The sequence below is a fragment of the Loxodonta africana genome, chromosome 24 (genome assembly GCF_030014295.1).
Source record: "Loxodonta africana isolate mLoxAfr1 chromosome 24, mLoxAfr1.hap2, whole genome shotgun sequence".
Classification (NCBI taxonomy): domain Eukaryota; kingdom Metazoa; phylum Chordata; class Mammalia; order Proboscidea; family Elephantidae; genus Loxodonta; species Loxodonta africana.
The window spans coordinates 31,207,166-31,234,298 of NC_087365.1; the positions used below are offsets into that span (position 1 = coordinate 31,207,166).

General features: G+C 44.0%; 2 protein-coding genes across 2 annotated transcripts in view; both read left to right on the forward strand.

The window, feature by feature from the left end:
- Positions 1–6,285: 6,285 nt before the first annotated feature.
- LOC100657251 (small ubiquitin-related modifier 2-like) lies at positions 6,286–6,767 on the forward strand. The gene is given in 1 exon segment (XM_064276457.1): positions 6,286–6,767. A coding segment is annotated over 1 exon segment (288 nt). The 5' UTR covers positions 6,286–6,328; the 3' UTR covers positions 6,617–6,767.
- A 1,784-nt stretch (positions 6,768–8,551) lies between these two features.
- TTLL9 (tubulin tyrosine ligase like 9) overlaps positions 8,552–27,133 on the forward strand; it is a 43,356-nt gene continuing 24,774 nt past the window's right edge. Inside the window, exons 1-5 of the mRNA XM_023549922.2 lie at positions 8,552–8,566; positions 8,774–8,844; positions 16,403–16,495; positions 21,725–21,836; positions 22,710–22,895. Coding sequence (XP_023405690.1) covers positions 8,552–8,566; positions 8,774–8,844; positions 16,403–16,495; positions 21,725–21,836; positions 22,710–22,895 — 477 coding nt within the window. The remainder of the gene's footprint in view (positions 8,567–8,773; positions 8,845–16,402; positions 16,496–21,724; positions 21,837–22,709; positions 22,896–27,133) is intronic.

Below are 27,133 nucleotides of genomic sequence, written 5' to 3' on the forward strand. Positions count from 1 at the left end.
TGAAATCACTTCTGAGGCTCACCCTTCATCCAAAGATTGGACAAGCCCATGAAACAAAACGAGACTAAAGGGGCACACCAGCCCATGGGCAAGGACTAGAAGGCAGGAGGGGACACAAAGCTGGTAATAGGGAGTCCAAGGTTGAGAGAGTGTTGACATGTCATCGGGTTGTTAACCAATGTCGTAAAACAATATGTGTACTATTTAATGAGAAACTAGTTTGTTCTGTAAACCTTCATCTAAAGCACAATAACACACACACACATTCTCTTACAGGTTTGGAGGTCGTAAGTTTGAAATCATTTTCGCTGGGCTGAAATCAAGGTGTTGCCAGGGCCACGCTCCCTCTGGAAGGTCTAGGGGAGACTCTGTTTCCGTGCCTTTCTCAGCTTCCAGAGCTACATTCCTCGGCTGTGGCCACTGCCATCATCTTCAGAGCCAGCAGTGTAGCATCTTGCTTCTGTCTTTGCATTTCTTTCTGTCTCTGTCTGTCGCCAAACCTCCTTCTACCTCCTTTGTATAAGGATACTTGTGATTGCATTTAGGGCTCACCCAGATAATCCAGGATCATCTCCCCATCTCAGGGTCCTTAATCTACTCATATCTGCACAGTCAATTTTGGCACATAAGCTAATATTCACAGGTTCCAGGGATTAGAACTTGGATATCTTGGGGATCATTATTCAGCCTACCAGAAGGGGCTAAAACCCAACTGTTGGTATGGCTGGCTCCTTCTGGAGGCTCAGGGACAGGACCCATTCCTTGTTTCTTCTAGCTTCTGTAGAGGCCTCCCATGGCCCCTTCCTCCATCTTCAAAGCCAGGTGTGTAGCACCTTCTCCTCTCTCTGACCTTCTGCCTCCATTTTATAAAGACCGTTGTGATTCCACAAGCCCACCTGGATAACCCAGGAAAATCTCCCCATCTCAAATTCTTAATTTAATCACATCTGCAAAGTTCCTTTTACAAGTAAGGCAACATATTCACAGGTTCTGAGGATTAGGACGTGGGCATTTTTGGGGTGCCATTATTCAGCCTAACACACATACCATCCTTGCTAGGTTTTAGCATCGAGCTTATACTAAAACCCTGCAAATAAATGAGCCGGATCTGTTTTCCTCATTTTCTATTCTATTCTATTGCACAGAACTCTGCTCTTTGAAGATTTGGAAGACTTGCCTCAATTATCACCTGGACCCTTTGTCACTTTCAGAGGGAAGTTTTTGTGTAGCCAAGAGGACTCTGTGAGGCTCTGTCCAGATCCTCCTTTAGGACCGAAGGATTTGTTACCCGACCCGCTGAGAGGGCTGTCCGCTGTCAGCCCTCTTTAAGAATTGCCCTTGCTGAAGGGAGCTGTCTCACTAAGGTTATATCACCTGCTCAGAGGCATCTGTATCCAGTAACAGGTCCAATGGCGGATATAAAAGGCCAGCCCATCTTACACTCCCCAGTGGGGTCGGCTACAGCCTTCGTTGAGGTTGCATCCCAGCCCAGGTTCTGCTCAATCTTACTTTCTTTCCATTTCTTCCACAGGCAATGCTCCTAAGAGCACTCCCTATTAAGCCTTCTGCACATTAATCTCCATTTCAAAGCTTGCTTTTTGGGAAACCTAGCTTGAAATAATTAGTGTTCCTATTTATTCATTAAAGGGAAACCCTGGTGGTGTAGTGGTTAAGTGCTAGGGCTGCTAACCAAAGGGTTGGCAGTTCAAATCCTCCAGGTGCTCCTCAGAAACTGTGGGGCAGTTCTGCTCTGTCCTATAAGGTTGCTATGAGTCAGAATCGACTCGACGGCAGCGGATTTTGGTATTCATTAAATGATATTAGTCTGTTCAGGTTTTCTACCAGATTAGGTCAGATTCCCCTGTTAGATAATGTAATTGCTTCTTGTGTTTTTGTTTCATAGATTGTAACTATACATTTGGGTAACCATCTAATTAATGTGTCCTACTTGTCTTTTTTTTTTTTTTTTTTTTACTTGTCTATTCATTCAATAAACATTATTGACCATCTGCCAAGTGCCAGGAACTTTGCTACGCTCTGGGGACACAGTGGAAAAGAAAAACAAATTTGGTCTTTGCCTTCTTGGTGCTTATGGAAGGGGACACTGAACTTCAAACCAGGGCTTCAAACCAGTTCATTCTGGTTCAAACCCCTGCTGAGAATTTGCATATCTAACAAGTTCCCAGGCGATGCTAATACTGCTAGTTAGGGACCAATCCTGAAAACCCGCTAGTAGAACAGTGGTTCTTAAAATTTATTATACATGTCATGGATTGAATTGTGTCCCCCAAAATATCTGTCAACTTGGCTAGGCCGTGACTGCCAGTATTGTGTGGTTGTCCTCCATTTTGTGATTGATTTTTGTATATGCTGTAAATCCTCATCTCTGCCTGTGGTCAATGAGGCAAGATCTGGATTATGCTGAAGAGGATTAGGCTGGGATGTAACACCCTTGCTCAGGTCATATCCCTGACCCAATGTAAAGGGAGTTTCCCTGGGGTGTAGCCTGCACCACCTTTTATCTTAGAAGAGATAAAGGGAAACAGAAGGGAGCAGAGAGTAGGGGATCTCATACCACCAAGGAAGCAGCACCAGGAGCAGAACGTGTCCTTTGGACCTAGGGTTCCTGCGTGACACTCCTAGTCCAGGGGAAGATTGATGACAAAGACCTTCCTCCAGAGTTGACAGAGAAAGAAAGCCTTCCCCTGGAGTTGACACCCTGAATTTGGATTTAGCCTACAAGACTATGAGAGAATAAACTTCTGTTTGTTAAACCCATCCACTCGTGGTATTTCTGTTATAGCAGCACTAGATGACTAAGGCAATACATAAGAATCACCTGGGAATCTTGTTAAAATGTAGATTCTGAGTCAGTATATATGGGATTTGAACCAGAACGAATTGGTTCAAAACACTGCCCAGAACAAAGGAACCTGTTTAGAGAAGTGGTCAGTGAAATGACATGAAATGCAAACTGAGATCTGGGCTTTGTTGTTGTTAGGTGCCATCAAATAGGTTCCGACTCACAGCGACCCTATGCACAACAGTACCAAACACTGCCCAGTCCTGAGCCATCCTTACAATCGTTATGCTTGAGCTCATTGTTGCAGCCACTGTGTCAATCCACCTCGTTGAGGTTTTTCCTCTTTTCTGCTGACCCTGTACTCTGTCAAGCATGATGTCCTTCTCCAGGGACTGATCCCTCCTGACAACATGTCCAAAGTATGTAGGACGCATTCTGGCTGCACTTCTTCCAAGACAGATTTGTTCGTTCTTTTGGCAGCCCATGGTATATTCAATACTCTTCGCCAACACCACAATTCAAAGGCATCAACTCTTCTTTGGTCTTCCTTATTCATTGGCCAGCTTTCACATGCATATGATGTGACTGAAAATACCATGGCTTGGATCAGGCACACCTTAGTCTTCAGGGTGACATCTTTGCTCTTCAACACTTTGAAGAGGTCCTTTGCAGCAGATTTACCCAATGCAATGTGTCTTTTGATTTCTTGGCTGCTGCTTCCATGGGTGTTGATTGTGGATCCAAGTAAAATGATCTGGGCAGAGGGGGTGAAAAGAGCCACCAGCAAAGAGAACTTCAAGGGTTTGACAGACCTTGAGGTATGTGTGTGTATGTGAGTGGGTGAGGTGTGTGCGGGTATAAGGGTCAAACCAATAACTGAAGGAAGGTCAGAGGCTGGAATGGGAAAAGCAGGGGGCAAACAGTGGAGAAATGAGGCTGGCAAAGTCCTCAGGCACCAGACCATTCAGGGCCTTGCTGGTCAAGGTGAGGAATTCCATCCAGTTCTTATCTTAACAGTGATAAGGAGCCATGAAACGTTACATGTGGGGGAGAGACACGAGAGGATTTGTGTTTTAAAGAGCTCTCCTGGCTGCAGTGCAGAGAATGGATTGGAATGGACAGGGCAAGGGTGGATACTAGTAGACTGGTCAGGAGACTGGTGCAGCTGTTCAGGTGAGTTCTGGCATACAGTTGGTGCTGAAGAATTAGTGAGACTGGGGGAAAGAAAAGTGACTGATTGGCCACATTACAGACTGGTCAACTGACCAGATGACTTACAGAGGGACTAGGTAAGGAAACTTAGTACCATTGCATTTACCAAAATTTGACAACCTTTCCGACGCAGCGCTCTGAGGTCAAGCGAGATGCAGCTGGAAGTGGCTCTGGGCAGTGTCTGCGGCGGTTACCGGCCCTTGGCGGTCGCGGAGTGGAGGGCTCGGGAGAAGAAAACCAAAGCGGTTGAGAAAGCAAGGCGCTGGGACACCCAAAACACCTACTGTGACGCAGGGAGGGAGCCTGCGCACTGTGCTGGGGGCGTGTCCTCGGCTCATCCAATCAGGGCTGCGGATCTGGGCACCCCTCCCCCCGTCGCCTTGGCAACGGGACGCACAGGTTTGCACTGGGCATAGCGGCGGTTTTGATCGGGCCCTGGCAGAGGTCTTATTATGTCGCGACCGAAGGTAGGAATGGCACCTAATCCAGATGCTTTCGTCGCCTCTAGAGAAAGAAAGCCTCCTCTAGAGAGGAGGGAAGCCGCTGAGGGGGTCTGAAACTGGGGGGTCCTTGTGGAGGGATTTGGGTTGAGAAGAACAACGACGGACACAGAGTAAAGACTACAAGTCCCGACATGCCGCGCGCCGCCGGAACTGCTGCGAGTGTCCCTAAAGGGGCCTGCTGGCGGGAAATTTACAAAACTCCGGGATTTTAAGCTGGACCAGGCGGTTTCTGTGACCCCGGGTAAACTCAGAATTTCTGATTTCCTGACCTGGAAAGCCTTTAGAGATTCATTCATCCTGTCTCCCGCCCATTTATCTGACCATCCATCCAAAAAACACTAGTCCCCTTGCCAAGCCTAGCCCAGCGCTGGACAATGGGAACACTGAGGTGAATCAGACAAGCCTCTGTCCTCTAGGAATCCACAGGCCGACTTCTCCATTTCAAGAGTGTGAAAAATGAGACCCAAAGAAGGGAAATAAATTACTCTAGAATCCAGCTCCCACACTCCAACCTGCTTCTTACTTGTGTTCCATCTGTCATGAACGGCACCTCCGATTCTTTAACTCCCACTTCCAACGAAAAATGAGTTTATCTGCTCTTAGAGTGCTCTGAGCTTCACCTTTGTACCACAATTCATTATTCTTGTGATTATTTGTTTAGCGTTTGTCTCCCCTACTAGACTATGCAGCTCCTTGAGGGCATGGATCCAGCATGACTTGTCCTTCCATTTAGCCCCAGTGCCCAGTACAGAGCTGACAAACAGCGGGCGCTCTGTAGATGTTTGATGAATGACTATGTTAAACCACCCACCAGATGCTCAAGCCAAGAACCTGGGACTCCTCCTTGACTCCCTCATCTTCCTCACAGCCTACATCCAATAAGGCCTCCTTTGAATTTCTGTTGAATCTATTCTTCTCTCCATCTTAACTATCTCTATGCTGTTCATGATCCAGTTCTTAATTTTTTAATAAATTAATACTCTAAACGCACAGATTTGGACAATTTATATTACTTCTTTGGAAACCCTGGTGGCATAGTGGTTAAGAGCTGTGGCTGTTAACCCAAAGGTTGGCAGTTCAAATCCAGCAGGCACTCCTTGGAAACCTTACTGGGCAGTTCTACTCTGTCCTATAGGGTCGATACGAGTTGGAATCTACTCGATGGCAACGGGCTTGGTTTTTTGTTTTAAATTACTTCCTTAAATTGTATTATAAAAACAGAAAATAAACATCTACTGAAATATCCACTTCCAATCAACCTGACTTATTCCTTTGAAGGGAGGGACAAACTGCAGGCTGCTGAGGGATGCACAGATGGATATCAGCCTATACGGTGAATACCAGGCATGGCAGGCCCATATTGCCATGAAAACAGTGGATTGCTTTTTTGTGACGCTATACTTTTTTTTTTTAATGCATGTTGTTGGAGAGGGAGACAAACATCACCTACATATTGATTTGGGACTTTGTGGTTTCTTTCAAATGACCCAGGGTGTTCCCCCAGTGTATGGATTATTGGAATTCTAACTCCTATACCTGTGGATATAATCTTGTTTGGGAAGGTTTTCTCTGTTACGTTAATTAGATCATACCCCAGTAGGGTGGGTTCTCAGTCTATTCACTTCTGAATCATAAAAAGAGCAGATTAGAAGAAGGCTGGGAGGGAGCGCTTGACATGTGCACACCCTCTCCCTCCCCCACCACTGCCGCCCCCTTCTTCTGCCACACCCGGTGCTGCTGGTGTGCTTGTTCCCTGCGGACCTGGTACCTCTTTTGTGAAGTGGCAGCTGAGGAAATTCTGGAGCTCACCATGGCAGACGAAAAACTCAAGGAAGAGGTCAAGACTGAGAACAACGATCATATTAATTTGAAGGTGGCAGGGCAGGATGGTTCTGTGGTGCAGTTTAAGATTAAGAGGCATACACCACTTAGTAAATTAACAAAAACCTATTGTGAATGATAGGGTTTGTCAAAGAGGCAGATCAGATTCCGATTTGATGGGCAGCCAATCAAAGAAACAGGTACACTTGCACAGTTGGAAATGGAGGATGAGGATACAACTGATGTATTCTGGCAGCAGACAGGAAGTGTCTTCTGAAAAGGGAGCCTGCTACTGTACTCCAGAACTCTGTTCCTACAGACCAAGAATACGTTCTCAATTAGAAAACCACAATTTGGTTCCACCACATCCTACTACAGTATAGTTTTCTCTAGTCTTTCATTTTCCCCTCCCCCATTCCTTTATTGTCCATAAAGTAACTGGTTTATGTGCAGAAGCGTATTGCATTTTTTTTTTTTTAACTAAATGGCCAATGGTATGTTTCGATGGACATCAAGTGGCGACAGAATGGGAAAAAATCCTGGTTCTGTGAAAATACCCACTTTCTCCATTAGTGGCATGCTCTCTCAGCTCTTACCTGTATATTCTAACCTGTATAGCTCTTACCTGTATATTTTGCTCTTAATTGTTTAACAAAAGACAGTGACATAAAAAGCCTTGCATACCTTGTTTATTTGGAGAATTTTAATGTTTTTTCATTTATCATTGTAAAGCCAAGGACAATTTTATACATTCTTTGTACATAGCTGTTACGTATAGGGCAATCTGTCTTTGTTGTTGTTGTTACCAGGTGCCTTCGAGTCGATTCCAACTCATAGCGACCCCAAGAACAACAGAACAAAATACTGCCCAATCCTGCACCATCCTCACAATTGTGCATATACTTGTGGCCATTGTTGCAGTCACTGTGTCAATCCATCTCATTGAGGGTCTTCCTCTTTTTCCACTGAGCTGACCCTGTCACCAAGCATGATGTCGTTCTCCAGTGACTGATCCTTAAACAGATAGAGTTAACTGTGGTGGTGGAACAAAAGAGCTGTTAAAAGATTACCAACTAGAAGTTGGGCAAACAGGAAGCACTTCCTGTCAATATGAGATAAGGTTGAAACAACCCCTTGAATTACTGTCTCCTTAGTGTTTTTCTAGTCCCTTCCCCCTCTACAGGTTCCTGCATGTGCAGAAAAACAAAGTATGATCTCTGTTTAACCTTCCTTAGCCCTCCAAAGATGGCGGTGTAGTGCCAAAGATCAGTGGACTTGCGCTATATCCCATAATAAGTGATGCCAAGGGCTACCGAGAGGAGTCCATCGTGAATATCAGTAGGTTCCATCTTGGATTCCAGATGCTTGCACAACCTAATTAACATGAACTGCCATTCTGAGAGGTACCTACCCCTTGAAAGAAGCCCACTAAATATTCATTACTCTCTTGTCGCCACTGAACCCGTATAAGCCTTAGCCTTGCTTCTCTTCTTGAGTCAGCCTTTTGAAGAGGCTTAGTCCCCCACTGACTCATTTTGCTTGATTCAAGCAAAATAAAGCTTGCTGAAGATACAGTGTCTTTCACGTGTATTCTTACTCTGGAAAAGACAAGGACCCTTTGTGTCAGATTGGCGATTGGTTACAATCCCTCCTGATAACATGTCCAAAGTATGTGAGATGTAGTCTTGCCATCCTTGCTTCTAAGGAGCATTCTAATGGTTCTTTTTTCAAGACAGATTTGTTCATCCTTTTGGCAGTCCATGGTATATTCATTATTCTTCACCAACACCAAAATTCAAAGGCATCAATTCTTCTTCAGTCTTCCTTATTCATTGTCCAGCTTTTTTATATGAGGCGACTGAAAACACCATGGCTTGGATCAGGTGCACCTTAGTTCTCAAAGTGACATCTTTGCTTTTCAACACTTTAAAGAGGTCTTTTGCAGCCCATTTGCCCAATTCAATGCATCTTTTGATTTCTTGACTGCTGCTTCCATGGGTGTTGATTGTGAATCCAAGGAAAATGAAATCCTTGACAACCTCCATCTTTTCTCCGTTCATCGTGATGTTGCTTATCTGTCTCTAAGTAGAGATAAATCACTCTAAAATAAATGAATCCTAGATAGTTTTCCCTTCAAGTCAAGCTACCTGCTGTTTTAATAAACTTCTTGTTTAAAATGAAAAAAAAAAAAAAGCAGAGTAGATATAGAAGCATGCCCAGATTCCATGTGAGGATTGCCAAGGAACCAAGAAATACCAGGGGTCCCTAAAAGGAAGGAATCAACATGGCCAAGACCCTGATTTGGACTCTTAGCCTCCAGAACTCTGAGAAAATAAATTCTGTTCTTTAAATCTACCCACTTGTGGTATTTCCGTTACAGCTGCACTAGGTACTAAGACACAGGGGAAATGTGAATATAAAGTTATTTAAGCAGGAGCTTAATTTCCTTTTTTCATTGCAGAATCAAATTTACAAGGGCCATGGATTGTCAAAGGGAAAAGAGCGGTGAGTGGTCCCCTGCCCAATCCAATAAATAGAATTTCCCGCCTTCCTCCTTTCCTCCTTTCTTTTTTCTTCCTTTTTTCCTTTCCTCCATCCCTCTGTACCTTCTTACTTCAATAATGATAATTTATATACTAATAATAAATATATTAATATAAACATAAAACAATAATACTTAAAAAAATTATTATTATTAAGCACTTACCATGTGCCAGCCCCTGAATCCTATCTCACTGAATCCTCACCAAAAACCCTTGGAGGTAGATATTGTTACTGTGTCCATTTTACAGATGAGGAAGAAGCTCAGAGTGTAACTTGCTCAACCAACTAGTAGCAGAGCTAGTTGAATTCCAGGGCTCACTTTGTGTCTAACTATGCTTTCATGCCTCCTTCAACAACCATGTGATGACTTGAATGTCATCTGTGCCCTGATCCTCTGCTTCACTCTGTATCAATAACCTCTTGGGATTCTCCAAACAAGAACCCACTTGCACAAAAGCAGGAGCAAACAATGTAGACTTTACTGAAGATTGTGTGGGCAGTCAGAGGAGGTAGTTTACATTGCATACACCATAGCAAATATTTTGGTATGTTGTATTTTCATTCATTTCAATGTATTTTTTAAAAATTTCCCTTGAAACTTATTCCTGGACACATGGATTATTTAGAAACGTGCTATTTAATTTCCAAGAGTGTAGAGATTTTCCTCTTAACTTTCTGGTATTGATTTCTAGCTTGACTCCACTATGGAGTCACATCACATTCTCTATCATTTCAATTCTCTTAAATTTGTTAAGGCTTGTTTTGTGGGCCAGGATATAGTCTATTTTGGCATATGTTCCATGGGTCCTTGAAAAGAATATGTAATCTGCTGTTGTTGGGTGGATAGGTCTGTAAATGTCAATTCCATCCTATTGGTTGAAGGCATTCTGAATTCTTCTGTGTCCTGCTGATTTTCTGTTTCATTCTATCAATTATTGAGAGAGGGGTGTTGCTGTCTCCAACTATAATTGTGAATTTGTCTAATTCTCCTTTCAGTTTTATCAGTTTTTACTTTATGTATTTCGTAGCTCTGTTTTTTGGTACATACACACTTAATATTGCTATGTCTTCTTGGTGGATTGATACTTTTATCATTATTTCTGTCCCTGTCTGTCTCTGGTAATTCCTGCTTTCTTTGTTATTAATGTGTGATACATCTTTTTGCATCCTTTACTATCGACCTACCCATGCCATTCTATTTGAAGTGACTTTCCTGAAGACAGCATATAGTTAGGCCATGTCTGTTTGTTTTTTAAATCTACTCTGTAAATCTGTCTTTTCATGAATACATTTAGACCACTACATTTAACGTAATTGTATTTACATTCATATTTAATGTAATTTTGATTTGTCTCTACTGTTTTTGAGTACATCTCTTTATTTAACTTTTTTAGTGGTTACTGTGGGTATTACACTGTATATAATAACTTATCACAGTCCACTGGTATCAGCATTTTACTGGTTCAAGTGAAGCGTAGAAACCTCACCTCCCTTTAATTCCTTTACCTCCCCTGTTTATGAAACAGCCTTAGGTATTTCCTCTACATAGATTTAGAACCACATTAGACGGTATTATAATTTTTGCTTCAATTTTCAAACATAATTTAGAAAACTCAAGAAAAGGAAAATGTATTTACCCATATTTTTACTCTTTCTGTCGTCCTTTATTCTTTCTTGATGTTCTAAGATCCCTTCTTTTGTCAGTTCCTTTCTATTTAGAGAGCTTCCTTTAGCCATTCTTTTAGTGTAAATCTGCTGGTAGCAAATTCCCTTAGTTTCCTTTGTCTAAGAATGTCTTCATTCCCAAAGGATATTTTCATGGGATATAAAATTCTGGGTTGACAGTTCTTTTCTTTTAGCACTTGAAAAATGTTGTCCCATTTCCTTCTGGCTTCTATGGTTTCTGATGAGAAATCCATTTTCATTCTAATTGTTTTTCTCCTCTAGGTAAGATGTCATTTTTCTCTGGCTGCTTTCAAGATTTTCTTTGTCTTTTGTTTTTGAAGTTTGATTGTGATGTGTGCAGGTATCTCTTTGGGTTTATCTGTTTGAGGTTCTCGCAGCTTCTTGAGTCTGTACATTTATGTCTCTTGCCGAATTTATGAAGTTTTCAGCCATTACTTCTTTTTTTTTAAATTGTACTTTAGATGAAGATTTACAGAACAAACTAGTTTCCCTTTAAACAGTTAGTATACATATTGTTTTATGGCAGCCATTATTTCTTCAATTACTTTTTGTGTCTTCCTTTTTCTCCTCTTTCCAGGTCCTAAAACTATATTCATTTTTTTCTTTATTTTATACAATATTTTAGGTGAAAGTTTACACAGCAAATTAGGTTCCCATTTAACAATTTTTATACAAATTGTTCTGTGCCATTGGTTACAGCTTTCACAATGTGTCAGCATTCTCATTATTTCCATTCTCTTTGTTCTGTTTCCATTGATCCAGCTTCCCTTCCCTTCTTTGCCTTCCCATCTTTGCTTCTGGGTAGATGTTGACCATTTGGTCTCATACAGTTGATTGTTTAAGGAAGCACGTTACTCACAGGTGATATTGTTTATTTTATAAGCCAATCTATTATTTGGCTGAAAGGTCACCTCCAGAAAGAGCTTCAGTTCCAAGTTCTAAGAATGTCTTAGGGCAACAGTCTTGGGGGTTCCTCTAGTCTCTATTCGTCCAGTAGATTTGGCCTTTTTTAGGAATTTGAATTTTGTTCTACATTTCCCGCCCATTCTATCCGGGACCTTCTATCATGTTTCTGGTCAGAATGGAAGGTGGTGGTAGCCGGGCAGCATCTAGTTCTTCTGGTCTCACGTTAGAAGAGGCTGTGGTTCGTTTGGGCTCTTGGTCCCATGGACTAGTTTCTTCTTTGCACCTTTGATTTCCTTCATTCTCTTCTGTTCCGTATAAGTAGAGACCAATAGGTGTATCTTGGATGGCTGTTCACAAGCTGTGAATACCCACGCTTCTCGCTCAGCTAGGATGTAGAACATTATCATTATGAACTATGTTGTACCAATTGACTGCCTTGTCTCCGGTGACTATGGTCCTAAGCCTTTTAACCCAGTGAACCAATCCTATGAGTTGTTTGAATATGTCTAGGAAGCCTCTGTAGCTGCGCCCCCTATGTGCTTTGTTATACATATGGGTAAATATGCAGCACACACAAACATGTATCTACATATGCCTAGAAACACACCTGAACATGCACATTCATTTACTTGCATATGCCTTCCTATACACATATATGTATACATATCCACCTACATAACCACACACATTTTTTTGTTGTTGTTGTTACTATTGTCATTTTTGTTTTTCCAGCATATTTTCTCTCTGTTGTTCAGATTGGGTAATTTCTATTATTCTCTCTTTAAGTTTACTGATTCTTTGCTCTGTCCCCATCATTCTGCTGTTGACCCAATTCATCGATTTTTTCTTTTTTGAGGTGTTGTATGTTTTTTAACTCTGACATTTTCATTTGTTTTTTTATTTATATCCTTTATCTTTGCTGAGACTTGCTGTTTCTTTGGTGAGATTTTGTATTTTTTTCATTTGTTTCAAATGTGTGCTTAATTCCTTGTTGAAGTATTTTTACGATGGCCTCTTTAGAATACTTGTCAGGTTATTCTAACATGTCTGCTATTCTGGTGTTGGCATCTATTGATTGTCTTTTTTCATTCACATTGACATTTTCCTGGTTCTTGGGTCTGATGAGTGATTTAGACATTTGGAGTACTTAATTGTACTCACGCAGAACCTGCAAATAGACCAAGAGGCAGTCATTCGAACAGAACAAGGAGATACTGCATGGTAAAATCAGAAAAGGTGTGCGTCAGGATTGCATCCTTTCACTATACTTATTCAATCTGTATACTGAGCACATAATCTGAAAAGCTGGAGTAAATGAAGAAGAATGTGCCATCAGGATTGGAGGATGTAAGAAGAGCATGGGGCCTGTGTCTGACCTCCTCTCTTTTCACAAGAGAAAAGAAGAATCAAGATCAACAGCCCAAGGCTGATTCCTATGAGGCAGAGGTCAGACATACCTCCTCTCTCCACGATCTTAACCAATTCTGACAACAACCGTCCCTTTCACAGTACTCTCTACTTCTCTGCTGGGTTCAATAATTCATTGCATTGGCCATACAGAACTCACAGACAACACTCATGATTATAGGGGTTATCGGGGAAGTAACAGTTACAATCAGGCTCAGGAACACTCAGGATACAGCTCTTCCACCAGGACGGCCCCTTCCCAGCTGTGCTCACAGGCACGCCTCTCCCTGGCCCTTGGCCTCTGTCCAAAGGCACTCAGCTTTCTCTCTCTGTGGACTAGGAAGCCTACCACGCGGTCTCCTACTACAGGTCTCTGCCACCACTTCTTGCTGACCTCAGTGTTAGAGCTCTCCCTCTCTGTCTCCTAGTTTCAGGAGATTCTTAATACAGGAATCCCGGGTCCACAAGATGTGCTTGATCCTGGCTGTTCTTCCTTGGTGCTGGTGAGATCTTCTCTTTCCTACCTCTGGGGTGTCTCATTTCAAGCTCAGCAGGATGGTAAAACTGACCAACCCCTTTGGTGGGACACAATTACCCTATCACACAGTCCCACCCAACCACTTGGGTGGGAGTTACAAGACAGTGGCTAGACAGGCCGCACAAAAGTGATCTATCGCACCATATAGGAAGACTCATTAACAACCTGCAATATACAGATGGCACAACCTTCCTTGCTGAAAATGAAGAGGACTTGAAGCACTTACTGATGAAGATCAAAGACTACAGACTTCAGTATGAATTACACCTCAACATAAAGAAAACAAAAACCCTCACAACTGGACCAATTAGCAACACTATCATGAACAGAGAAAATACTGAAGTTGTGAAGGATTTCATTTTACTTGGATCCACAATCAAAGCCCATAGAAGCCCCGGGCCCAGTGCTGTCGAGTCGATTCCGACTCATAGCGACCCTATAGGACAGAGTAGAACTGCCCCATAGAGTTTCCAAGGAGCGCCTGGTGGATTCAAACTGCTGACCCTTTGGTTAGCAGCCGTAGCACTTAACCACTACGCCACCAGGGTTTCCCCCATAGAAGCAGCAGTCAAGAAATCGAAAGATGTATTGCATTGAGCAAATCTGCTGCAAAAAAAAACCTCTTTAAACTCTGAAAAAGCAAAGATGCCACTTTGAGGATTAAAGTGCTCCTGACCCAGCCATGGTCTTTTCAATCACCTCATATGCATGTGAAAGCTGGACAATGAATAAGGAAGACCAAAGAAGAATTGATGCATTTGAACTATGGTGTTGGAGAAGAATTTGAACATACTACGCAAAAGAACAAACAAATCCTTCTCAGAAGAAGTACAGCCAGATTGCTCCTTAGAAGCAAGGATGGTGAGACTTTGTCTCACATACTTTGGGCATGTTATCAGGAGGGACCGTCCCTGGAGAAGGACATCATGCTTGGCAAAGTAGAAGGTCAGTGAAAAAGAGGAAGGCCTTCAATGAGATGGTTGACCCAGTGGCTGCAACAGTGGGCTCAACCACAACAACGATTGTGAAGATTGTACAGAACCGGGCAGCATTTGGTCTGTTGTACATAGGGTCGTTTTGGAGTTGCAATTGATTCAAAGGCACCCAACAACAACATGTTATGGGATGGTGACTCTTACTGAAACTGTTTTAGCTGACACTCTTTGACGCTACTTGGCAGAAATAGGAGGATGGCGCCACCATATTACTGCTGTGTGGGCTCGAAGTCCAGGTTCCCCACTTGTCGTCTGTTGACACCCGAGGAGACAGGGGCTTCTTACTGCTGAATGGGAGTTCTGGCTCCCCACTAGACCTCTACTGATGCCACCCTTCCTGGGAGGAGTAGGAGTTTCTTGTTACTGTGTCCCACCTGGCCTGTACTGACAGCACAGGCAAGTGCAGCCTCGCTCATGCTGGGTGGCGGTGGAAGTCCTGACTCTACACTAGGCCCCTTCTGATGTCACTTCAGCAGGGAGGGGGAGTGGCATCTCACTAATGCTGAATGGGAGTGAAAGTCCAGGCTCCCCATGGAGGATCATTGCTGCCTGTCCTTTTCTGACATCACTCCAGCAGGAGTGTTAAGGGGCTTCAGTACAACCTCAAGGAATGTCAAGGCTCCCCACTTGGTCTTTGCTGGCATAAGTGGGAGTGATCACAGTTTTTTTTCTGTGTGTTTGGCCAGAGTAGAACAGGTATTGTCTAAAAGTTTTCTATCTTGCTAGGTTGCTTCTTTCCTGGTCCTTTGTCAAGAGACAGCGGGCTTTTTTTTTTTTAAATAATTTTTATTGTGCTGTAAGTGAAAGTTTACAAATCAAGTCAGCCTGTCACATATAAACTTGTATACACCTTACTACATACTCCCATTTACTCTCCCCCTAATGAGCCAGCTCGCTCCCTCCTTCCAGTCTCTCCTTTCGTGACCGTTTTGCCAGTTTCTAACCCTCTCTACCCTCCCATCTCCCCTCCAGACAGGAGATGCCAACACAGTCTCAAGTGTCCACCTGATACAAGTAGCTCACTCTTCATCAGCATCTCTCTCCAACCCATTGTCCAGTCCCTTCCATGTCTGATGAGTTGTCTTCGGGAATGGTTCCTGTCCTGGGCCAACAGAAGGTTTGGGGACCATGACCGCCGGGATTCTTCTAGTCTCAGTCAGACCATTAAGTCTGGGCTTTTTATGAGAATCTGGGGTCTGCATCCCACTGTTCTCCGACAGCAGGCTTTTTTTGAGGGCTTTTTTTGTCTGCACCCATTGGGGTTTCTAGGTTTCCAGTTTCTTCAGCTGCATAACTGGGATAAAACCTGTTGCCATTGAGTCGATTCTGACTCATAGTGACCTGACAGTATGGAGTAGAACTGCCCTGTAGGGTTTCCAGGAAGTGGCTGGTGGGTCCAAATTGCCTACCTTTTGGTTAGCAGCCAAGCTCTTAACCACTCTACCACCAGGGCTCCATAACTGGGATGTATGTGGCAAAAACAAAACCCAGGGAATTCACCACTATGTTGTTCCTTGACTCCTGAGGTCCCTAGCCAGTCTGCCTTCTCTCTACCTTTCAGTGTCTTCTTATGTTTATTATATATATATATATACACATATAATGTCCAGGGTTTTTAGCTGTATTTAGCTGGAGGAATAGGGAAAAAATACATCTACTCTGCCTTCCCAGGTGGATGCCAGGAAAGGGGATTTGCAAATACTTATCATTTAATATAAGGATTAGTTGGCACATGTAAAGTAACCAGACCATGCCCAGTACATAATAGACATTGGAAAAATCATTGCTATTATTTTTCAACGATTCAAAAGTTCTGTAATTCTCAATTAGGCTACTTTAAGTGTTGCCATGTTGTGATGCTAGATTCTAAGCTTTGGCATTTTTACTTATGGAATTTGACCCTTCTTCCTTCCTCTTTTTTCCTACCCCTGGGTCTTCCTAGGAAAATAGTTGATCCCAAGCAGTGTTCTGTTGGTTTGTCTTTCAGAGAGCAGAGAGCATTGATCCGGTTCAAGACCACCCTTATGAACACTCTCATGGACGTCCTTCGCCACAGGCCAGGATGGGTGGAAGTGAAGGAGTAAGACACACACCCCTAACCTCATTCCTCCTTCCCTTTGTCTTAGAGGTTCCTGTTTCCCATGGTTTTTCTCCCAGTTCCCCTGGGTGGCCACTGAAACTTGTCCTAAAATGTATATGACAGGAGCCAACACTCACAACGTGTGAGGTGCATTACCAACGCCATTCTATTTAAGTCATCCAGCAATATATGATTATATTCAGAAGTGTTAAGCCAGTTGCCTAAAATCACACAGTGATTCTTTCAGTGAGGGCCAGGTCAAGGACTTCTCTCCCCTGGCTGCTTACTAGTTCTGTGCCCTTGAACAAGTTACTTGGCCTCCAAGCCTACATTTCTTCATCTATGTTAGGCTTTGACGATACTGAGATGAACAAGCATACAGTGCCTGGCACATAGTAGGTGCTAATATTAGTTAGGGTTAAGGTTTGGATTCAAGTGACAAAGACCCAAGTGACAAAGTAAAAGAGGCTTCAACAGGTTAGAAATTTATTTATCTCTCACATTTAAGTTTAGATGTAGGAAGTTCAGAAATGGTGTGGGTGGTCCACACAGATGTGTGACCCATTTGCTTCCATTTTTCCACTCTCTTATCCCATTGGTGAGGCCTTGTCCCCATGGCCCAGCTAGAACTCCAGCTTACATCCATATGCCAAGCAGCAAAATTTAGGAAGGAGGCAAGAAAAGGCCTGCTCTTCCCTTGAAGGACACAACCTGGAAGTCCCTCACATTTCACTGGACAGAACTTCATCTTGTGATCACACCTAGCTGCAAGGGAATCTGGAAAATATAGTTGTTATTCTGGAAAATGTAGACTACTGCAAAAAAAAAAAGAAAAAGTTTGGGGGGCAGAGAATGGATATGGGGGACGAGGAGCAGCCAGCTCTCTGCCAGGGTGCTCAATGAAAACTTGGTGCATAACAATAGTTAAACATTCTAGTACTGTGCACTCTTTAAGCCCTTTACATGCACGATCTCATTTAATCACCTCAACAAACCTTCTGAGTAGGCACTATTATCATCCCCATTTTACTTATGAGAAAATTAGGCCAAAGAAGTTAAAAAGAAACATGCTGCAGGCTAAGGCTTGAACCTAGTCTGTCAGCAGAGTTCAGGTTCATCTCCACCCTATTCTGGCTGATTCCCAGTGGATGAAGAGACAAATGAGCAAGCAGATAAACATTTTCATCACCCCAAAAGAAACCCCATACCATAAGCAGACACTCCCCATTCCCTCCCTCTCTCCCCTAACCCCTGGCAGCCACTAATCTGTTTTCCATCTCTATAGATTTGTCCAGTTGTGAGGATGGTGCAGGACCGGGCAGTGTTTTGCTCTGTTGTATATAAGGTAGCTGTGAGTCGGAGTCAACTCAATGGCACCTAACAACAACAACAACAATGTAGATTTGTCTATTCTGGACATTTCTTATAAATGGAATCAGTATGTGGCTTTCGTGGGTTTCTTCACTTATAATAATGTTTTCAAGGTTCATCCATGTCGTAGCACGTATTGGTCCTTTGTTCCTTTTTATGGCCGAATAATATTCCTTTGTATGAATATACCACATTTTATTTATCCATTCATCAGCTGAAGGAAATTTGGGTTGTTTTTACTTTTCGACTATTATGAACAATGCTGCTATGAACATCTGTGTACAAGTTTTTGTGTGGACATACATTTTAATTTATCTTGGATGTATACCTAGGAGTGGAATTGTTGTTATATATTTAGCTTTTTGAGAAACTGCCAGACTGTTTTCCAAAAGTGGCTGCAGCATTTTACATTCCCACCAGCAGTGTAGGGTTCCAATCCATTGTCTCCATCCTAGTTATTATCTTTTTTACTGTAGCTATCCTAGTAGTTTTGACTTGCGTTTCCCTAATGGTTAATAATGTTGAACATCTTTTCATGTGTTTGTTGCCCATTCATACATCTTTTTCGTAGAAATGTCTATTCAGATCCTTTGCCTATTTTTAAATTGGGTTGTCTTTTTATTGTTGAGTTACAAGAGTTCTTTATACCCTTATCAGATATATGACTTGCAAATATTTTCTCCCATCCTGTGGGTCATCTTTTCACTTCTTAATAATGTCTTTTGAAGCACAAAAGGTTTTAATTTGGTGAAGTCCAATTTACTTATTTTTTCTTTTGTTGCTTTTGCTTTTGATGTCATATCTGATAAACCACTGTAATCCGAGGTCACGAAGATTTACTTTTACCCTTTCTTCTAAGAGTTTTATTGTTTTAGTTCTTATATTAGGCCTTTGATTCATTTTGAGTTAAATTTTTTATATGGTGTGTGATAGGGTCCAGCTTTAACATTATAAATGTACTTATCATTAACTTATTATTTTGAAATTATTTTAGCCTTACAATAAAGCTGCAAAAATAGTACACAGCTTCCTTTGTTGGGAGCTCACATAATCATAATAGGTTTGTCAAAAACAAAATTAACATTGATACTTTTTACTTAAATCAATGCACTTGAAATGGAAAGTTTACATTACTATGATAATATCTATAGAATTATGAGGTTTCTCTTGCTATTTATGTTTTTTTCATCCACACTAAAATAAGTATACAACTGTTAAACTTTTTAAGATGTCTGTGTCCCATTTAAAAGGCATTGCAAGATTTTTTTTTAATTGTGCTTTAGATGAAAGTTTATAGAGCAGCAAATTAGTTTCTCATTAAACAATTAATACACAAATTGTTTTGTGACATTGGTTGCCAACCCCATGATGTGTCAACTCTCCCTTTCTTGGCCCTGAGTTCCCATTTCCATTTGTCCAGTTTTCCTGTCCCTTCCTGCTAAAGGGCGTTAGAAGATTTGTGGGACATTCAGTGCCCCCAGGCTGAGAGATGTGGCCACCTTTTCCTCGAGCTGACAGCCTCCTGGCCTGTCCCCTGTTGTGGTTAGAAGTCTCCCAGGTGGACGCCCAGCTACTGGAAGTAAAGAACTCTTCCCAGTCCCCCCTTCCTGCCCCTGATCTCTGGGCCCACAGCAAGGCTGGTCCTGTCTCCTTGCCCCTCTGAACACGGTGTGACATTCAGGAGAAACACCAGTCCAGCAACCACAGGAATTGAGAAGCACTTTAAATCTTTCATTCCTTGAAAATCCCAGAGAGCTCCATTTACAACACACAGACAGACTTCTTGGCCATTGTTCCAGTTACTGTTACCCGTTGAATCACTTCCTACTCACGGTGACCCCACATGTGTCAGAGTAGAACTGTGTTCCATAGGGTTTTCAACGGTTAATTTGTCAGAAGGGGATTGCCAGGGCTTTCTTCTGAGGTGCCCTTGGGTAAACTTGAACTTCCAACCTTTTGGTTAGCAGCCAAGCACTTAACTGTCCAGCTACTATTACTGTCTAACAAATCTCAAACCTTAGCTTCTTAAAACGGCTGTGTTATTACGCTCACGGCCCCTGTGGGCCCAGACTTCTGACAGGTGCAGCGGGGATGGCTGTCTCTGCTTTGCAGAGTCTGGGGCTAAGCTGGGAAAAGCCAATGGCTAGAGGTCACTCCATGGCGAGAAATGCCTAGTTGCATCTTTAAATTCCTTCTGGTGGTTGATGCTGGCTATCTGCTGGGACCTCAGCAGGGCTGTCTCCAAAGGGCCTTCTCATGGCTTTGCCATGTGGCCGACTTCCCAGCAGACAGCCTCTGGGATGGAAGATCTATGCCGGTATGTTTTGGAAACATAGCCTACCACAGCATTTTCTTCCTGCTGCACTGTGCTGAAAATCCTACTCGTCCATCACCAAGGGAGCAACTTCCTAATTTCTCTCTTTCTGCCTCAAACCTCCCTAAGATATTTCTCAAAACTCAGCTCACTTGTCAGTAATAGCAAAAAAAGAAAAAAAAAAAAAAAAGGGAAACAACTAAACACTGTTATTAGGAAAATAAATAAACATATCGTGGTATGTTCACACAATGGAATGAGATAAATGAGTGAATGAAATCAATGTATATCAAATGCATAAATCTCAAAAAGGAAACAGACAGGAGCGGCTCCAACCACAGAGCTGAGACTCCGGAGCCTGATGGCCTGAGTTCAAGTCCATATCTTCCACTTACTAGCTATATGAACCTGGGCAAGTTCTGTAACCTCTTCATGCCTCAGTTTCCTCATCTGTAAAATGGCCATGATAATAATAGCACCTACCACTTCGGGTTGCTGTGAAGATCGACAAGCTAATAATTGTAAAGTACCTAGTAAATGACGTAAGTATTAGTGATTAGAAAGTTTAAAAGCATGCCCACCATGTATGAGTACTACAGACATGCATGGACATGTATATGGAGTAAAACTATAAAGACATGCATAGAGATCATACACACCAAATTCAGGCTCATGATTTCCTTTGGAATGAAGGAGTGGGAGATAGCATCAGACGTGGATATATGGGGGCTTCGGTTATGCATGTAATTTAAAAAATCAGAAGCACTCATGTTTTCTTTCCTGTCACATCTTTTTCAATCACCTCCTCCCTGTCCCCCAGCTCTGGTATTAGAATTTGGTAGATTATCTGGTTTCTTGTTCCTCTCCCTGGCGTGGTGTTCACAGGGTCAGAATTGGAGTCAAGAGGCCTGGATATGAATTCTGGTGTGGCCATGTCCTTGTCGGGCAAGGCTCTTTTCATCTTAGAGCTCAGGAGATGACCAGAGTCACCTTTCAGGGCTGCTCTGAGGATTCGTGAGAGAAAGGGCTTTGTGAGCTGGAGCGGACTTGCAAATGCTGCCTAATTCCATGGCTTGATATCTTGGGGGGTGAGGATGGGGGAGTAGGTTGGGGAGGCAGCAACTAGCATGCTTCCAGGGCCCAGGCAGGTAGCATGACAAGGTGAAAATGGCTAGATTGTCCTGGTGGTAGGGAGTGGTGGGGCGGGGGGGTGCCGTGCTGGTGACGTGGAGAGTGCGAGCCTGTCTAAAGGGGCACCACTCCTAGGCCAGCCAATAGGGCCAGGAGGCACTCTGGGCTCAGAGTGGCCAGATCTGCTGATAGTTAAGGGAAGCCAGGAATCTGTATTTTTATGGGAACATTTCTCCAGTTTTCATGCTGGGCGTGTTTGTGGGACAGAAGTGGTTCATGGCTACCCCTTTGAGACTCCTGATGGAGACCTTGCTGCCTTCCTTAAGCCCCCTCAGCATCAGCTCCCTGGGCCTCAGACCCCTGCAGTGCTGAGGTCCTCAGGTCATGACCTTTTTGTCCCCCTGACCCCCAAGTGAAGGAGAGTGGGATTTCTACTGGTGCGACGTGAGCTGGCTCCGGGAGAACTTCGACCACACCTACATGGATGAGCACGTGCGAATCAGTCACTTCCGAAACCACTATGAGGTGAGCCGAGCAGGGCAGAGGGGACTGAGTCAACCAGCTTTTGCTGTTGGTTTGGCAATGAGCAGGAGCTAGTTTGGGGGGACTAGGGCCAGAATGGAAGTCCCTGGGCGGTGCAAATGGCTAATGCGCTCGGCTGCTTACTGAAAGGTCAGAGGTCTGAGTCTACCCAGAGGTGCCTTGGAAGAAAGTCCTGGCAATCTACTTCTAAAACAATCAGCCATTAAAACCGTATGGAGCACAGTTCTCCTCTGACACTCATGGGATCACCATGAGTTGGAGTCTACTCAACAGTAACTGTTTTTTTTTAGGGCCAGAATGAGAAAAGTGTGTGGGAATTTGCATGTCAGGTGGGGAATATGTGGACTAGATATATGATGAGCTAAGTCATTTGAGAGTGTGAGGGTGTAAGACCTGAGGAACAGACTTGCTTGGATAGGGATTTGAAGTCCCAGGCTAGTTGTCGTTTCCCCACCAGAGATGTGAGGGGCAGGTTGGTTTGGGGTGCAAAGACCAAAGGAGCAGGGTGCTCGGAGGACTATGGTGACGTCAGGGTAGAGGCAAGTTGGGCAATTTGGGGTCTAGAGATGGGAGGGAAGTCTGGGAGGAACCAGAGGAAGCAATGATGATCCCACCATTTTGAAAGGTTAATGTAGCTTAGTGGTTAAAAACATGAACTTCGGAGCCAGACACGCCTGGGTCACTTTCAAGCCTCAGTTTCCTCACCTGTAAAATGAGGGTAATTATAGATGAGCTGGCTCTCAGTTCAAGTTACTGTAATTGTTACTTTATGGGCCACAGAATGGAGGCTGGGGTTGGAAGGTAGAGCAGGGCGGTGAGCGCGAGTGCCCATAGCCTGCCCACCCTGCTGCCCAGCTGACCCGAAAGAACTACATGGTGAAGAACCTGAAGCGCTTCCGGAAACAGCTGGAGCGTGAGGCAGGAAAGGTGGAGGCAGCCAAATGCGACTTCTTCCCCAAAACTTTTGAGATGCCATGCGAATATCACCTGTTCGTGGAGGAGTTCCGCAAAAACCCAGGCATCACCTGGATCATGAAGCCCGTGAGTGCCCAGTGCTGGGGAGGAGGAGGAAGCGGGGAGAGGGAGGACTCCCAGGGCTGGAGCAGGGCTCTCTGATGGCCCTGCTAGGACACGACTTTGCCTGGGAATTTAGCCTTAGATGCACTCTCTGCCTCCCCTGAAGGGCTGACTTTGTTTCATCTTCTCTGCAGTGTGTGGACCCAGCAGCTATGACTGCTGGCACACAGTAGGTGCTCAATAAGTGTTTATTCAATGAACGAGGATAAGGACACCAGGGCAGGGAATCCAGAGCCTTGCTGGAGCTCAGATCCCTGATAAAAAAAGGTGGCTAGGCCATGTAGAATGTTTTACCCAAATCCTAGTGGGTGGTAATACCTCTCCCATTTTAAAGATGAGGAGACAGGCTTATTTACTCAAGCATTCCAGATGCTTACTGAGCCCTTGCCCTGTGGCAGGCATAGAAGTAGGTGCTGGGGATAAAGCCTTTGCAAGTCAGATATCTGGTCTCAAGGAGGGCAGACAGTAAACGAATAGGATACGTGTGTAATTACACTTGTGGTCTGTGTTCCTAAAGAGACTAAGGAGAATGGTGCCGGGAGAGGGAACAGCCAGGAGGATCTCATCCAGACAGGCAGGCTTTTCTGAAGAAACGAAAGCTTGGGCTCTGAGGCCAAACCCCTTAGGTCAAATGCTATCATACTGTTTACTAGCTGTTAGACTGTTTACTAGCTGTTAGACATCAGGCAAATTACTTAATTTTTGCAAAGTTGCGACAAACTAATGGTACCTGTTTCATAGCATTGTTGTGTAACTGAACAAGTTAACACAGCTAAAGCACATAGTAAGTGCTCAATAAATGAGAGTTGTTATTGTTATAAGAATTAGTACTGAGCTTCGACATAAAGGATGCTTGGGAGTCAGCCTGGAGAAGGGGTGGAGGTGGGGAAGACTATTCCAGGCAAACGGAACAGCACGTTTGAAGGCCTTGCATCTGGAGGTGGCCCTTTAGGGATCAAGAAATGGACTGGAGGCCAAGGGTGGCAGAGCATCTCCCAGACGCTCAGCCCTTCCTCCCTGCCACCTCTCACCCCAAAGCTGCGCACTGCCATAGCCTTGAATAGCATCATCAAAGGCCCTGTTTGGTTTTCCTGGCTTGGGAACGTGCCAGGCCCCAGGAAGGGAGTTGGGGGTAGGGTAGGAGGAAGCAGCCCTTCCTCGTGGACCTGAAGTCCAGGGCCTGATGTTAGCTAACGCAGATTTAGCCAATAGCACAGGCATTTGGAGGGGCTGCCTTTATCAGAAGGGGGAAGGTCATCAGTAGACGCTCCCAACAGGGGGCGAGGCAGGATTTGAACCCAGGCTGCCCAGATTATTTCCCTGGCCCTCTTGCCTCTCTGGGACCTGCTGGAAGGCCTGAGTGCCGGGAAGGCACAGGGAGGAGGGTGCTGAGGCCAGGGTAGTAGGAGTCAGACAGAGGAGTACTGGGAGCCACCCAGGGCAGATTCCAGCTCCAGCATTATCCTCTCAGACAAATGGTAATTTGTGGTAATTGAGAACGGGCGATCACATATTAAGTTGATTCTTTGCCCAGCCCACGGCCTTTGTTAGCAGCAGACACAACAGATGTAATTAAGAGGCAGAGTCTTGGCTCTGTGTGTGTATGTGTGTGTGTCTCCTTTCCCCTACAAGCTGAGGCGCCCCGTCTGGATGGGGGATGTGGAGGGTGGGCACTTCTGGTCTGACCAGCCTGGGTTCTAATTCTGTATCCACCACTTATGAGCTGTATGACCCTGAGCTGGTTACTCAACCCCCCTCAGTCTGCTTCCTCATCTGTAAAATGAAATTAGCGGGTGTGTCTGCGAAAGAATTCAGCAGTTATACCCTCAATGGGCGTGGCATCTAGATACCCAATAATTGACCGTTTTCTTTGTTGTTTCCTAGAGCCCAGGAAACTCCTCTCCGTTCCCTGCCCCTGGGAAGCACTAGGTCAGTGTTTCTCACACTTCAATGTGCCAAGCAACAGAGGAAGGAGAGTCAGAAATAGGAGGAGGATATGGCAAGTGTGGCCAGTTGCCTCCATGAACAACTGCCTCCTTTGGCATGACACCAGAAGAACTGGATGGTGCCCGGTTACTATTACTGAGCATTTTGATCAAAGATTCCATAGAGGAATCCTGATCAAAAGGGAGAAAGTACAGAAGAGAATTTCAAATTCTTATAAACTCCAGACTTTCTGGAGCCATGAAGGCTAGTTGAACCACTGAAACTATTGGTCTAAGATAAGCTTTAAACCTTAAACCAAAAATATCCCCTGAACGTCTTAAAACCAAACAGTAGTTTAGCTTAACTAGTAAAAAATGTCTGCTTTGAGCATTATACTCTCTTTTAAAAACGATCAACACGGGATCAAATTGAGAACCAAAAAACCAAAGCCAAACGTGTTGCCATTGAGTCAATTCTGACTCAAAGAGACCCTATAGGACAGAGTAAAACTTCCCCATAGGGTTTACAAAGAGCAGCTAGTGGATTCGAACTGCTGACCTTTTGGTTAGCAGCCAAGCTCTTAACCATTGTGTCACCAGGGCTCCAAACTGACAACTGCGGGTCGAAAGATTAGATAGGAACCTTAGGGGGCAGTGAGTTTATCTTAAAGAGGGAGGAACAACCCAGAAAAGGAGGGTGAGAATGGTTGCACAACTTGAAGAGTGTAATCAATGTCACGGAATTGTGCATGTAGGAGCTGTTGAACTGGTGTATGTTTTGCTGTGTATATTTTCAACAACAACAAGAAAATAAATAAATAAAATGAAACAGACAAACTTCCATGTGCCCACGAATCACCTAGGGACCTTGTTCAAATGGAGAGTCTGATTCCAGGTAGGTCCTTGGAGTCTACATTTCTAACTAGCTTCCAGTGATGCTAACACTGTTGGTCCATGGATCACACTGAGTATCGGCTGTAGAGCAGGGGTTCTCACATCTGAGTGGGCATCAGAACCTCCTGGAGGGCTTGTTGAAGCAGATTGCCAGGCCTTACCTCCTAGAGTTGTCAGTTCAGTAGATCTGGGGCAGGGCCTGAGGATGTGTATTTCTCACAAGTTCCCAGGTGTCCCCCAAATATATGTGTATCAATTTGGCTATGCCATGATTTCCAGTATTGTGTGATTGTCCACCATTTTGTCATCTGATGTGATTTCCCCATGTGTTATAAATCATATCACTATGAAGTTAATAAGATGGATTAGTGGCAGTTATGTTGATAGATCTATAAGATTAGATCGTGTCTTAAACCAATCTCTTTTGAGATATAAAAGAGAGCAGCGAGCAGAGAGACGGGCGACCTCACAAAATCAAGAAGCAAGAGCCAAGAGAATAGTATGTCCTTTGTGCTGTGCTGAGAAGCTCCTAGTCCAGGGGAAGATTGATGACAAGGACCTTCCTCCAGAGCCGACAGGGAAAGAAAACCTTCCGCTGGAGCTGATGCCCTGAATATGGACTTCTAGCCTAATGGACTGTGAGAGAATAAACTCCTGTTTGTTAAAGCCATCTACTTGTGGTATTTCTGTTTAGCAGCATTAGATAACCAAGGCACCAGGTTACAAGGATGCTGCTGGTCTGGGTACCACATTGAGAAGCTCTGGGCTAGAGTACTAGTTCTGGGATCCTATTGCTTGGATTCCTTTGGGGTAGAGGAAGTGTTAGAAAATAGGGCATTAGCCTAAATTTGGAAAAATAGAGGGGAAAACATCCCCTGAATCCCTCACTCTTCAAAACAAGGCCTGCCTGTGTGATCCAGTTGGTTCTCATTCGCCCACAGACAGGAGTTTTCACATAGTTGCAGTGACTGGGCCAGTCATGTGGCAGCTGCGGGTCTGCCTTATCCCTTCAGCTGTCCCCTGAATGGTTTCCCTGGAGCCCCCATCTTCCTCTTCAATGGTGACCGAGGAGCCCAGGGAGGGGTTGAGTTGGATTTGGAAGGGAACAGGCTGCGTCACCACCTCCGCTCTGCCCTGTAGAGACCCCTCTTCACACTCTGTCTGAGCCCCAGCCTCCCCGAGGCTTTGCTATTACTCTTGGGTGATATAAGAGCAGGCTGTTGGGTTTGGCATTAAAAAGCCCAGTCTAGTGTAAAAATTGCATCAATCCAAACTTATTTCCCATCTAAGCATTCTCCCTCCCATCAGCTCAGGCTGGCTGGGGTTGGCAAAAACGTAAGCAGGACACACATCATAGGGACCACTCTTCTCCTCCAGCTTCCC